General features: G+C 37.4%; 5 protein-coding genes across 5 annotated transcripts; 2 read left to right on the forward strand and 3 right to left on the reverse strand.

Moving 5' to 3' along the window:
- Positions 1 to 1,924: 1,924 nt before the first annotated feature.
- LOC148168855 (regucalcin-like) lies at positions 1,925 to 3,110 on the forward strand. Its single transcript, XM_088045741.1, has 3 exons — positions 1,925 to 1,994; positions 2,042 to 2,963; positions 3,014 to 3,110. Exons 1-3 carry the CDS (start codon positions 1,939 to 1,941, stop codon positions 3,023 to 3,025), a joined length of 990 nt encoding a protein of 329 aa, XP_087901867.1. The 5' UTR covers positions 1,925 to 1,938; the 3' UTR covers positions 3,026 to 3,110.
- Positions 3,111 to 3,558: 448 nt separating this feature from the next.
- On the reverse strand, positions 3,559 to 6,242 carry LOC148168856 (uncharacterized). The gene is made up of 2 exons (XM_088046257.1): positions 6,160 to 6,242; positions 3,559 to 6,092 (listed from the first exon to the last, which is right to left on the reverse strand). Exons 1-2 carry the CDS (start codon positions 6,200 to 6,202, stop codon positions 3,559 to 3,561), a joined length of 2,577 nt encoding a protein of 858 aa, XP_087902383.1. The 5' UTR covers positions 6,203 to 6,242.
- Positions 6,243 to 8,499: 2,257 nt separating this feature from the next.
- Gp93 (heat shock protein 90 Gp93) lies at positions 8,500 to 11,888 on the reverse strand. The gene is made up of 4 exons (XM_088045682.1): positions 11,746 to 11,888; positions 11,609 to 11,695; positions 10,713 to 10,873; positions 8,500 to 10,664 (listed from the first exon to the last, which is right to left on the reverse strand). The coding sequence occupies exons 1-4, from the start codon at positions 11,789 to 11,791 to the stop codon at positions 8,613 to 8,615; spliced, it is 2,346 nt and encodes a 781-aa protein (XP_087901808.1). The 5' UTR covers positions 11,792 to 11,888; the 3' UTR covers positions 8,500 to 8,612.
- LOC148168858 (uncharacterized) lies at positions 10,880 to 11,597 on the forward strand. The gene is made up of 4 exons (XM_088044958.1): positions 10,880 to 11,019; positions 11,071 to 11,206; positions 11,273 to 11,333; positions 11,448 to 11,597. Exons 1-4 carry the CDS (start codon positions 10,893 to 10,895, stop codon positions 11,595 to 11,597), a joined length of 474 nt encoding a protein of 157 aa, XP_087901084.1. The 5' UTR covers positions 10,880 to 10,892.
- Positions 11,889 to 12,047: 159 nt separating the features above from the next.
- On the reverse strand, positions 12,048 to 13,925 carry pont (RuvB-like helicase pontin). Its single transcript, XM_088046455.1, has 4 exons — positions 13,698 to 13,925; positions 13,347 to 13,650; positions 12,790 to 13,052; positions 12,048 to 12,740 (listed from the first exon to the last, which is right to left on the reverse strand). Exons 1-4 carry the CDS (start codon positions 13,836 to 13,838, stop codon positions 12,078 to 12,080), a joined length of 1,371 nt encoding a protein of 456 aa, XP_087902581.1. The 5' UTR covers positions 13,839 to 13,925; the 3' UTR covers positions 12,048 to 12,077.
- Between the last annotated feature and the right edge of the window lie 84 nt (positions 13,926 to 14,009).

Genomic DNA, 14,009 nt, shown 5'->3' on the forward strand with positions numbered 1-14,009 from the left:
CCAACACTTAAAGTTACACTTTTCCTGTCAAAATCACTTTTACACTTTCACAGTTGGCAACATGAGATCTGTAAAAAAAGAAAACAAGATTAAGGGATATAAATCCACCACCATGGGCAGAAAAAAAAATTAAAAAAAACGCGAAAATTAAAATTAAATTTGACCTACATTTGGAGGTTAAATGCTCCAAAAAAACTTAATTCACACACCAGTATCTGAAAGTGAAAGTGGGAGTGGGAGGAAAGCTCGCAACTCGGTCAATTCCCCTTAAATAGGCTGATTCCCCTTAAATAAAACATCATTGATAACTTTCATTTTCATATTCACATTTTCCGCACAAAACTCCAAGGTGGCCGCGCCACGGATCAAGTCGAATGTTGCATCAACGCCATCCAAAAAAATCAAGTATGTACTTACGAAATCAAGCCGTTCAGCCATCGCCATATTTGGTCATTTTGATTATTGCGAAAAATCAACTTTTCTTGATTTTCTCGGGGTGCAAACAGTACTTGGGGTAGTACAACCCTTTCAGGTACTTTAGGGCAGCAAATTTCACTAGTTTCGGGGGTTGTTTAGATGATTTTTTAACAAAAAAAACACGAGAAAAAAATTAGTGACCTTTCACCTCCAAATTTATGGTACGACTAGTTCCGAAAAGACGCGATGTCTTTGACCCTCACGAATTAATAGATGCGAAATTAGGAGAGAAATGGACCAATCGTGGCGTCGCGGTTTCCAGGTGACAGAACCTAAATTGCGCATTGAAAAAAAATATTAATTTTATTCAAAGAAAATTTATTGGATCAATTCTTGGTGTTGTTGACAAATTATCAAAATTACAATTTATTCCCAAACACCAAATTTTGTCAAAAAATGCTGACGCGCGTTTCGATAGCAACGCTATCATCATCAGAGCGATGATTAAACTGTTTAATTTCTTCAAATTTCATAGTTGTTGTACTAAAAATACCAAAATTACAAATTACATAGATATCTGAAATTATTGTTTCGCCATAAAAACAAAAATTTTCAAAAATTGTGTTTAATTTTATGAAAAATATTTCTATCTAAACCAACAATTTTCAAAATTCCGACACCAACCTTCAAATTTTGTCCATCATTTATCTTAAATTAGTTAAATCGTAGATAAACATTAAAACTAAAAAAAGTCTAAACTAAGCACAAACACCGTGTATATATAATTACTTTTGGCAATTAAACACGCCTAACGTTTCATTGAATTGAAAACCCTCCAAAATTTGTGAGTGAATATTGTGTACCACTTACCTTGCAAAATTTTTTTTCAAAACAGCACACACGTCCAAAACGAACCTTTTCTCTAAAAATCCGAACACAACTGATTCCAGTAAAGAGATAAATACGTAATTTCCTAAATGCTTATATAACTACCTTTTTCTTGAGCAGTTGCTTCTCCGACATAAAAAAAAGAAAACAGTTGCACCGCCTGACGAAGATTATTTTTGGTCCTAATTTTTCCAAATCTAATTCAGTCGATATCTCGCTTATTTGCAGAGCAATCTTAAACCATTGTTTCTCATTTTACGCAGAATGTCACCCAAAATCCAAAACTGGGCTCAAAATCCACGTACGGATTGTCGATCGAATGGTTGATTTTTATTTTTCAAATTCCAAATCGGCAAGAGATCGGGAGATCGCAGAGGCCATAACTATCCTTAAATTTTGTAAAAGGCAATTGCATAATATTTCTTCGGTATTTGAGTTAAGTATCCTTTAATCTAACTGCTATTTTTTCTGACCAATTATCAAATTTCGGCTCCACACCATTGTGATGAACATATCATCCCATTACATCAATAGTCTTAATACTTGACACATAAGTGTTTACAATGGAACAACATTACTGGCTATAATCAGAAAACATTTAAACAAAAAATCAGTCAAGAAGCGTTTATCAAAATGGCAACATTGATACTTCTGGGATTTTTCCTCCAGATTTGGGCTATAAGCGCGCAGTAAGACTCTCCAAAATAAAATTAGCTCTCTAATCTTATGATTCCAGACACGTCATCCAGCTTACAGATCCTGTGGATCACGCAGAATGTCCAACTTGGGACTCCAGAAACAATGTGTTATATTTTGTCAACATCCATCAAGGTCAAATATTTAGGTATGATTACGCGAGTAAAGAACTCAATAACATAGCACTGGATGGTGCTATCGCCCCTGTGATTCCTTCAAAGCGTGATCCTAATCTTCTTATCGCTGGACTAGACCTATCCGTTGTGGCTGTTGAATGGGACGGCAAGTCAAATCCTAGTGACACCAGAATTTTAACAACTGTCTCACAGCAGTTTTCTTCAAGTCAGTTCAATGATGGAAAGGCAGACAAACAAGGAAGGCTTTGGATTGGTAGCATGGGAAATGTGAATCCCAACGAAGGAGTGTTCTATAAAGTTACCTGTGATAACTTAAACTCCCCAGAAGTTGAAATAGCTCCTGTTAGCATAAGCAATGGTCTTGCGTGGAACTCCGCTAACGACAAATTTTATTACATCGACACTCCGACCGGACAAATTGTTGAATATTCGTACAACGATCAAAACGGAGAAATAACAAATCCTCGAGTTCTTTTTGATATGAAGAATCATGAAACTGATATCACTGGTGGTCCCGACGGCATGACTATCGACGTAGATGATAATCTCTGGATTGCTCTTTATGGTGGTAGTGGAGTTATTAAAGTTAGCACCGTTGATGGTAAACTTTTACAATACGTACCAATACCGGCCAGGGATGTTACTTCAACTATGTGGGGTGGTCCAAATTTAGATATTTTGTATGTAACAACGTCTAGAATTAGTCTCACTGATCAAGAAAAACAAGAACAACCAGCAGCTGGAGCTGTTTTTGCCGTGGACGGGTTGGGGACGAGGGGTCTGCCGGTGTTTGAAGTTGATATTTTGGAATCAATTGATGATCAGGTAAATGATGATTAAAATAAAATATAATTTTTTGTAAATTAATTTTGCAGAGTTGTCGCTAATTCGAAAAGAACGGCAAGAGAAAGCATGTGTGTACATAAATAATTATTATTTTTCTGTATCTTGGCAAAGTAAAATAGTGAAACTAACAAAACTTTAACAGATCCAGCACCCCTGACCCAATGAATTTTTGTGAATGTTTTAATGTAGTACTTATCACGATTATTAATTGAGATAACTTTTATTAGTATCTAAGCATTTTTATCCGCCGTATTTAAGAAAACATAAAAAATTATGCTACCACTATAATCGTGATTTATTATCTAGAGGACAATTAAATTGACTATTTTAATTATTTTATTGATGAAATTAATTCATCACGTGAGGATTAAAAACTCTTATTATGTAAATCCACCATTTTAATAAATTAAAATTATTAGTTTAAACATAAGTGCATTTACATAATTTTATTGTTGATAAAAACTTCTAGTTAATAAGAACTCAAAACTTTAAATTGCAAATATATATTTACTTATAAACATTTTTTGCTATAATTAACTTTATACAGTAAACAGTCTAAAACATCTTAAAATAATTAATATTGTGGTTTGATTCCTGGTACAATTGGTACTGGAACAATTTCAATTTCTGGAATTTCGACTCCTGGAATTGGTTGGGGTTTGATTCCTGGTACAATTGGGACTGGTTGAGGTTTGATTCCTGGAACAATTGGTACTGGAACAACTTCAAGTTCTGGGCTTTCTACTCCGGGAACTGGTTGGGGTTTGATTCCTGGAACAATTGGTACTGGGACTACTTCAAGTTCTGGGCTTTCTACTCCGGGAATTGGTTGGGGTTTGATTCCTGGTACAATTGGGACTGGTTGAGGTTTGATTCCTGGGACAATTGGTACTGGGACAATTTCGATTTCTGGGCTTTCTACTCCGGGAACGGGTTGAGGTTTGATTCCTGGGACAATTGGTACTGGAACAACTTCAAGTTCTGGGCTTTCTACTCCGGGAATTGGTTGGGGTTTGATTCCTGGTACAATTGGGACTGGTTGAGGTTTGATTCCTGGAACAATTGGTACTGGGACAATTTCAATTTCTGGGCTTTCTACTCCGGGAACGGGTTGGGGTTTGATTCCTGGGACAATTGGTACTGGGACAACTTCGAGTTCTGGGCTTTCAACTCCGGGAATTGGTTGGGGTTTGATTCCTGGTACAATTGGGACTGGTTGAGGCTTGATTCCTGGGACAATTGGTACTGGGACAATTTCAATTTCTGGGCTTTCTACTCCGGGAACGGGTTGGGGTTTGATTCCTGGGACAATTGGTACTGGGACAACTTCGAGTTCTGGGCTCTCAACTCCGGGAATTGGTTGGGGTTTGATTCCTGGTACAATTGGGACTGGTTGAGGCTTGATTCCTGGGACAATTGGTACTGGGACAATTTCAATTTCTGGGCTTTCTACTCCGGGAACGGGTTGAGGTTTGATTCCTGGAACAATTGGTACTGGGACAACTTCGAGTTCTGGACTCTCTACTCCGGGAATTGGTTGGGGTTTGATTCCTGGTACAATTGGAACTGGTTGAGGTTTGATTCCTGGGACAATTGGTACAGGGACAACTTCGAGTTCTGGGCTCTCAACTCCGGGAATTGGTTGGGGTTTGATTCCTGGTACAATTGGGACTGGTTGAGGCTTGATTCCTGGGACAATTGGTACTGGGACAATTTCAATTTCTGGGCTTTCTACTCCGGGAACGGGTTGGGGTTTGATTCCTGGGACAATTGGTACTGGAACAACTTCGAGTTCTGGGCTCTCAACTCCGGGAATTGGTTGGGGTTTAATTCCTGGTACAATTGGAACTGGTTGAGGTTTGATTCCTGGGACAATTGGTACTGGGACAACTTCGAGTTCTGGACTCTCCACTCCGGGAATTGGTTGGGGTTTAATTCCTGGTACAATTGGAACTGGTTGAGGTTTGATTCCTGGGACAATTGGAACTGGGACAACTTCGAGTTCTGGGCTCTCTACTCCGGGAATTGGTTGGGGTTTAATTCCTGGTACAATTGGAACTGGTTGAGGTTTGATTCCTGGGACAATTGGAACTGGGACAACTTCGAGTTCTGGGCTCTCTACTCCGGGAATTGGTTGGGGTTTGATTCCTGGGACAATTGGTACTGGAACAACTTCAAGTTCTGGAGTTTCTACTCCTGGGATTGGTTGGGGTTTGATTCCTGGTACAATAGGAACTGGTTGAGGTTTGATTCCTGGGACAATTGGTACTGGAACAATTTCAATTTCTGGGCTTTCTACTCCGGGAACGGGTTGGGGTTTAATTCCTGGGACAATTGGTACTGGAACAACTTCAAGTTCTGGGCTTTCTACTCCTGGAATTGGTTGGGGTTTGATTCCTGGTACAATTGGAACTGGTTGTGGTTTGATTCCTGGAACAATTGGTACTGGGACAACTTCGAGTTCTGGACTCTCCACTCCGGGAATTGGTTGGGGTTTAATTCCTGGTACAATTGGGACTGGTTGAGGCTTGATTCCTGGAACAATTGGTACTGGGACAACTTCAAGTTCTGGACTTTCTACTCCTGGGATTGGTTGGGGTTTGATGCCTGGTACAATTGGGACTGGTTGGGGTTTGATTCCTGGCACAATTGGTACTGGAACAACTTCAAGTTCTGGACTTTCTACTCCGGGAACTGGTTGAGGTTTGATTCCTGGGACAATTGGTACTGGGACAACTTCGAGTTCTGGACTCTCAACTCCGGGAATTGGTTGGGGTTTGATTCCTGGTACAATTGGGACAGGTTGGGGTTTGATTCCTGGGACAATTGGTACTGGGACAATTTCAATTTCTGGGCTTTCTACTCCGGGAACTGGTTGGGGTTTGATTCCTGGGACAATTGGTACAGGGACAACTTCGAGTTCTGGACTCTCAACTCCGGGAATTGGTTGGGGTTTGATTCCTGGTACAATTGGGACAGGTTGAGGTTTGATTCCTGGGACAATTGGTACTGGGACAATTTCAATTTCTGGGCTTTCTACTCCGGGAATTGGTTGGGGTTTAATTCCTGGGACAATTGGCACCGTACGCACATACCTCGCTTCAAAAGCTATAGATTTAAAAAATTACAAATTATTAGAATTCAATACCATCATAAAAAATGTGAAAAAACTTACCGGGTACCAGTGCCAGGGCAATGGCGAAAAGAACAACTTTCATTTCTTTGCTTTCTTTGCTTCTTGTTTTACTTATTGTCAAACTTAGCAAATACTTCTCTGACTTTTCTACTGCAGCAACCGCCTTATATAGCAAAAAAGTTTACATCTATCCTTATGATGAGTATAAATTATGGGATTTTGGGATATAACTGATATATAGACCTGACAGAGACATCGATAAATCGTTAATCCAATAGAAATGTTATCTATTAAAATTCGGCATACATTTCTTTGTTATTATTTACGAAGGTAACATCTACGCTTAGATAGAACTAATATTATTATGATGTCTAGTTTAAACTTAATTGTAGTAAACGGAAATATTAGCTAACGGCAACAAATGATCCTCAATATTATTATTATAATTTAAAAAGGTTGTAAAATACATAAAGTTTAAAATTTAAATTTAACTACAGAATAAAAAAAATGTACATTGATAAATTAAAATTGAATCAAAAAGTCGTTTATTTCCAGATTCTGCAAGAAAATTACACAAGACTTTTTAAATTATTAGTAGTACTTAAAGTAATTTTTTTTTAAATTATACAGTAGACATACACGTGTCCCCTAGTAGGAAAATTTAATACAATGTTTTAAATTCTTTTCCAAAATTTATGACATCAATGACATTTTAATTGCTCCAATCTTCTGCTGCAATTGATAGCGTCTATTAAAATTGAACGGAAATTAGTAAGCACTTTTTCAAAAAATGATCGATCCATTGTTAAATTTATTATTTAATCTCCATCATTATGCAAAATTTAGAAGGTTAATTAATAACCACTACTTTAATTTCGTCGAACCAATTTTTTGACAGAATTTTTATCTTTTATAAGAATTTTAATAGAACCTGATAGAAACACCCAAAAATGACTTTTTTTTCATTTTTAATAAAAAATTACGTAATCAAATACGTTTAAAAAAATGTAGGTATAATAATTTTCCACGTTTTTCTCACGAAATTATGTATGTAAATATTTACAATGTGCCCAATTAATTTCTATCTAATCCGTATCTTTTGCCAAATTGCAAAATGCAACATCTTTCACAATTGCAATAAATTAAATTACATGTAATTCTTTTAATGGATTTTTAATCCAGCAGAATGCTCAATTCTGAAACGATTTAGAATTATTTACAAATAAACTCTAACATTGTTTATTTTTTAACTGTAGTGAAACACGCGAAATCCATTTAATCCACAAAATTATGAATTTCAGAAGAAATGAGAAATGTTCTGGAATAAAAAAAAGATAACATAGATTTTTTACTTAGCTGTGATATGTTGTACAATAAATAAGCAAAAAGATGATAGAGTTAAAAAAATCATCTCGCCTTTACCACGAATTTTGACTGTAAAAAATATTTCACAACTTGCCATAAATCGTCCATTTTTTATTTCATTTTAATTTGTTGTGCTAGTTTTCCAAATGTTAAGAAAGCTACTTCTTCTTAGTAAAAATAAATAAATTTACAATTGAAATCTTTACTGATTAACAATTCGGAGAAAAATCAATAAACTTTTTATACGATATAAATGTTATACAACTTCTAGGCTTTATAAAAACGCCATGAACTTCCATTTTTTTAAGTACCTGTCTCCGGCTATTGTATATTATGTTAAAGTAGAAAAGACCGGAATCAAAAAGACGGATCCTTATCTTATCGTATCGACAAGAATTTTTATTGTTTTTGCTTGCTAGCAACTGCATGAAGACCTCATGACTTTCTTAAATGTTGAACTCGTTTTAAACGAATCATTAGTCAGAAATAAGAATTTCTGTATGCTTCTGTTTCCTTCATTGGTTTTAATTTCATCAGTATCCTTTTCCCCGAATTTCTGTCCTTAACAGGATTAACAAATAACCGCTATAAACTCGATTAATTTATTGATCCTGCTAATCGCATAAGTGCACACATTGCTAAGATTACCAACTTAGCCTTATCTCAATGCAATATTTGGTGGTCGAAAATTCAAAAAGGGAGAACAAAACTGATAGTAAGGAATGGAACTGACCCTAAATAGATGCTTCTCCTGCTTCTTGTTTTATTGCAGTTTTTTTGCTTGTCTTCGAAGATTTTTGAAGCGGAACTTTTCAGGTTTTATGTAATATATATCTGCTTAGATTAATATTGATTTAAATAATATTTTTGATAGCTATTTTTACTATTTTTTAAATGCTTTTACGTTTTTTAATTTAATAAATCTGTTATTAAACTTTGGATTTTTTATTTGTCATGAACTAGAAACAGACCCAAAATTAAAACTGGGCAAAAATAATAATAAATAAAACGACATTATAAATTTAAGACGTACGTCTATTATAATTTAAATAGGTACAATACAAAAAAATTTGACAGTCTTTAATCATCAATGATCATCACACAATCACACAGGCACGCACACTTATTTACAACTCGTCATGTTCCTCATCGTCTTTGATCTCCTCATTCTCTTCTTCAGGAATACCATCCTCCGGGAGATCTTCCTCTTCTTCCACCGCTTCATCTAAAGGCACTCCTAATGTTTTCCTCATCATTGCTTCAATAGACTGCGCGAAATCGGATGTTTCCCTCAACATGAAGCCTGACCTCAAAGTCGCAGTTCTGAACAGCATCAACGCCATGTCTTTCGCTGTTGGGTCTGCAGGATCATCGTTCACACGTTTTAGCAATTCGCGCATCAAAGGATGTCGTGGGTTGATCTCCAAAGTCTTCTTTTGGTTCAAATAATAAGATCTTTGTGGATCATCGGATTTCTGATGAGCGTTGGATACTGCTAAACGTTCCATGTTTCCGGTCCATCCAAACATGCTGGCGACAAGAGCGCAGGGAGAATCGCTGAGTCTTTCAGAGACTGTAGCTTTGGCGATTTGATCTTTAAGAGCGTCGTCGCTCAACCATTTTGTCAAAGGTTCAAAGGTAGTTTGAAGTTGTTCGAGTTGTTCTTTACCACCTTCGCTTTCAGTTAGACTGAAGCCTTCTTTGGCAACATTCTGGAATTTTTTGCCTTCGAATTCAGGGATGGCGGAGATTGCGTACTCATCAACAGCTTCAACTAAGAACAAAACTTCATAGCCTTTACGCAAGAGTCTTTCAACGAAGGGGGATTTCTGAACTTCATCTCTAGAGGAACCAGCCATGTAGAAGATGCGCTCTTGCTTCGCTTTCATGCGTTTAACGTAGTCAGCCAAAGAAGTCATTTTATCGCTGTTTGAAGAGTGGAATTGAAGAAGTTTAGCCAAGCGAGTACGGTTAGCTGGATCTTCAATAGTTCCCAATTTGATGTTAGTCGAATATTCTTTCCAGAACTTCTCATAATCATCATCTGAGACCTTCTTTAACATATCTAAGACTTTACGAACCAACTTCTTCTTGATTACTTTGATCAGTTTGTGTTGCTGAAGAGTTTCACGGGAGACATTCAAAGGCAAATCGTCTGAGTCAACAACTCCTCGAACGAAGCTCAAATATGATGGGATCATGTCATTGAATTCATCAGTGATGAAGACTCTTCTGACGTAGAGTTTAATGTTATCAGTCTTGGTACCGTACTTGTTGAAACTTTCAGAGGGTTGTACTTGTGGAACATACAAAAGAGCCTTGAAGGTGACTTCTCCTTCGGCGACAAAATGAACTTTTGCCAATGGCTCCTTGGAATCTTTGGTAAGAGACTTGTAAAATTCGTCGTATTCTTTATCTTCAACTTCAGAAGGTTTCTTTGTCCAAATGGGTTTGCTGTCGTTTAAAAGTTCCCAGTCCCACACCGTCTTATCAACTTTCTTCGTCTTCGGTTTCTCTTCCTCCTTGTCTTCTTCAACTGCCACATCGTCTTCACTGTCGGGCTGCTTCTTCTCTTCGGTTTTTTCCTCTTCTTCTTCAATGGGCTCCTCAACTTGTTCAGTATGACTAGTCCACATGTAGATGGGGAAATTAATAAACTGCGAGTATTTCTTGACTAAATTACGAACAGTGTCGTGTTCCAAGAAATCTTTAGCTTCCGGTTTCAACTGCAAGCTGACTGTGGTTCCTCTCTTCAATGAGTCTGTTCGAGGATCGTCAACAATTGAGTAACTGGAGGAATCAGATTCCCAGATGTACTGCTTATCGTCGTTGTGTTTGGTGGTGACAACCACTTTATCAGCGACTAAGAAGGCAGAGTAGAATCCAACACCGAATTGACCGATCATATCATTCATATCTTGAGCCGAGGAGGCATCTTGCATTTTACTCAAGAATTCTGCAGTTCCCGACTTCGCGATTGTACCCAAATTATTCACCAAATCCTGCTTCGTCATACCAATACCAGTATCAGTAATATGAAGCATCCCGGACTCTTTATCCGCCTTAATACGTATATTTAACTCTGCAGTGGCATGTAGAGCATCTTTGTCTGTTAACGACAACATACGTATTTTGTCCAAAGCGTCCGAAGCGTTGGAGATCAACTCTCTTAAGAAGATCTGGAAGAAACGTGTTAAAAACGAAGATTCACATTAAATATGACTTACTTCTTTATTTCTGTAGAGAGAATTGATGATGAGTTTCATCATACGATTGACTTCAGTCTGGAAGGTAAACTTCTCAGCCCTCTCTCGTAGTTCTTTCAACTGGGCCACGTTGAGACCATCCAATTTTATAGCTTCTTCCTCGCGCTGAACAACTTCATCGTCTGGAAATATTGATCAAACATGAGCGCAGAAGAGAAGAAAGAACACGAAAGTAATTCGCATAAGAAAAAACCGTTTAAATTATGTTTTGCTGCACAAAATTTAATTGGAAGGTCGGACGTACACATTGGGAAACCGCTTAAATTGCGTGAGTATTACTAAAGCAATGCTTTGGAAAGTTGGTAAATCGTGTTTTTAGCAAGTATGATAACTCCAAAATTTTACTGCATTGATAAAATCGAGAAAAATTCCGAAGATTTAAGAAACCAATTGGAGTATTTGAATGTTAAAGGGCCTAGAGAGAAATATCAAGATCCAGTGACTGAAAATCAAAGGTAATTGTAACTGTGATCAATACTACTAATCTCTGTAGTAACAGTGAGTAAATTGCTGCGGATTAGAGGATCAACGTGTTTTGAAGACCTTGATCAACCACAAAATCCTAAAACTATAAAGATTAACGTTACCCAATAGTTAATCCCTTTCTGGTCTAATCTACAAGGTTGAATTAAGTTCATGGAATACTCAAAATCAAATCATAACTGCTCAATAATATGCAATTTCCGTGTTTGAAAGCTGCCTGTAATGATCGCAATATGTTCCAGATACGGATGGTATCAAATACAATTTACTGATATGGATAGATCTGACAGGAGGCTCCACCATGCCAAGCAAACAAACCCAATAGTACAAGAACATTTAATGAACTATGCAAATATACGCTGAATAAAACGAACCTGTTCGAGAACCTTCCCTGCTTGCTCCCAAATCTATATCAACTTTCTCGACTGTTGCTTCCCCAAAAGACTCCGCTCGTGTGTGCCCTTAAATTGAAGGGTTAATTTGGAAAAAAATGAAGAATTACACCACTTACCCAACAAAACAAACAAACCTACTAAAACTACAATTAACTGCTTCATTTTCTTTGGAATTTAATTCATTCAAGGAACACCGGCACAACTTTACTATTTCCACTCGCACTTGCTGAATGATGACAACACCGGGATTCCAGAACAGTTTACAGTGACAGGCAACCAATGAAAAAGCACCACGCTGGATGACGTCACAGTTTACAATGGTAACCACCAATAAGAAATCGGAGAATCAGCACGTCTACAAATGGCTGATTCTTATTGGATGCTTTTAATGCAGAAAAATTGCGCAAAATTCAAATAATTTAGTAAGCAATCACTTTTATTTGTAAAGTTACATCATGAATTTGTCTTTGTTATCGGATAAAATTCTAGCTGAAGACTTGGCATCGAGGAATAAAGCGCTGACTTCTTCAACATCATCTTTGGTGATGTTGTCCCGTCCGTTGGTTTTAGCTGTTAATGACGCCGGTGTTAAAAGCTGAACTGCGTATCTGAGAGTGGCTCTTGAGCCGATATGGCCTAAAGCTGACAGTGCTTCAGCTTCAATCTCCAATCCTTCCGTATTCGCTCGTAGTTTCAAAATTTGTTCCAATTCAGATCTTGAATATGGTAAAGTTCTAATGATAACTAAACGGTCCAGCAGATCTAGAGGTATACCATGTGGGGCGACGATATCATCAGTGCCTCTAATTACGCAACGCCCCCGGTTTGTGGCAAAGATAACAATAGGAGCAATTGCGCTCTCCAGAGCCTTATGTAAATACGTAAAAGTCTCAATATCTAACATATGAATTTCATCAATGAACAACACCCCTGGAACTAATTCAGCAATGCCTTGATCAATGTACTTGTCGACAACTTTGTTAATTTCCCGACGCAGTTTATCAGTGATTTCGGTTTTCTTTGGTTTTAGTAACTGACCCATCATTGATAGAACGTCTTGGCCACCTTGAGGTTTGGCGTTTGCGGCATCCAAATCGTGGAGGGTCACATCCTGGAAAATATCAGTACAAAAAGAAGAATTTCGAATTTGATTATCGTACCTGCACCACTTCTTTCTTTTTGTGGACTTCTCCTTTTGGAAGAGGAACATATTCTTCAGCTTCCAGATCAAACTCTGTTGCATAACCATCAGATCTACCTTGGCGTTTTACGGCGCCACTGTTTGCTTCAATGTAAATAACATCTCCTGCTTCAACTTTTTCTTTTTGGAGGGCTTCATATATGCTGGGGTCTAGCTTCAACTGTTTGCTGCCTTTTGCTGTTTTTAGGCCAATTATTACGTGACTGACGGTTTTTCCATACCCTGAGTAAAGATAGGCAGTGAGGTAATAATTTAACGTATTTATTGGGGCGAACAAATTTATGAATAAGATTATTTTCAAGAAAAAACTAATGAGTTCTGCTTATCAGCTCATCGTAAAAAACACAGATTTATCGTAACTAATAACTTTGCTCATAAAATGAATGTGCAGTAAAAAAAAAAACAAAATAATTTAGTTTACACATGAATAACACAACAATTTTTAGAGAATTCAAAATTGTTGTTAGCTCTTTCAATAATGTCTCAATCAAGTTTATAAAAATTTAAGACTAATACCTCCAGCAGGGTTCTCAGTTTCCACAGGCGTCAATTCAGTGACCTCCCCCTCATAAACCTCCTTAGTTTCTCGAATTCTCAACCCAATAGCCCTTCTGAAGTTCTCCATAAGCACTTCTGTCTTTTTGATTTCTGAACTGTACACCTCTGAGCCAACCATGGGACAAAAAGGCACTTTGTTCCCAAGTTCTTGTGCAATAGCTAAAGCAATTGCAGTTTTCCCAGTACCTGGAGGTCCTGCAAGTAAAATAGCCCTTCCTGCCATTTTCTTACTTCTTATCATATCAACAACAATTCCCGCAGCCTAAAAACTCTTAATAAACATACGAAAAAAAGACTCTTAAACCTAACCTCTCTCGCTTGTTCTTGTCCGACCAAGCCGGCTGCTGTTGCAATCGCGAAACCATTTTCATCAAGGCCCAAGCCTTTGATGTGACTGTGGGCACTAATTCTCTGGGTTTTTACCGTACTTTTTACTTCTTCTATCTTCATTTTGAGAACACGCTTCCAATACTTATTTTTGTTTAATCAATTTGATTTTTATTGTTGTGATGTTGGTATGGCAACTTAAAATGGCGTTTGGTGACTTCTAGTGACTTTAGCGGCGCGCGGTTGCACACCGACGAAATGACAGCGACTTTCAAAAATTAATTGAAAGTGTCA

This window comes from Gnatocerus cornutus, chromosome 9, assembly GCF_029298725.1.
Source record: "Gnatocerus cornutus isolate USDA-ARS CGAHR chromosome 9, icGnaCorn1.1, whole genome shotgun sequence".
In the NCBI taxonomy this organism is placed as follows: domain Eukaryota; kingdom Metazoa; phylum Arthropoda; class Insecta; order Coleoptera; family Tenebrionidae; genus Gnatocerus; species Gnatocerus cornutus.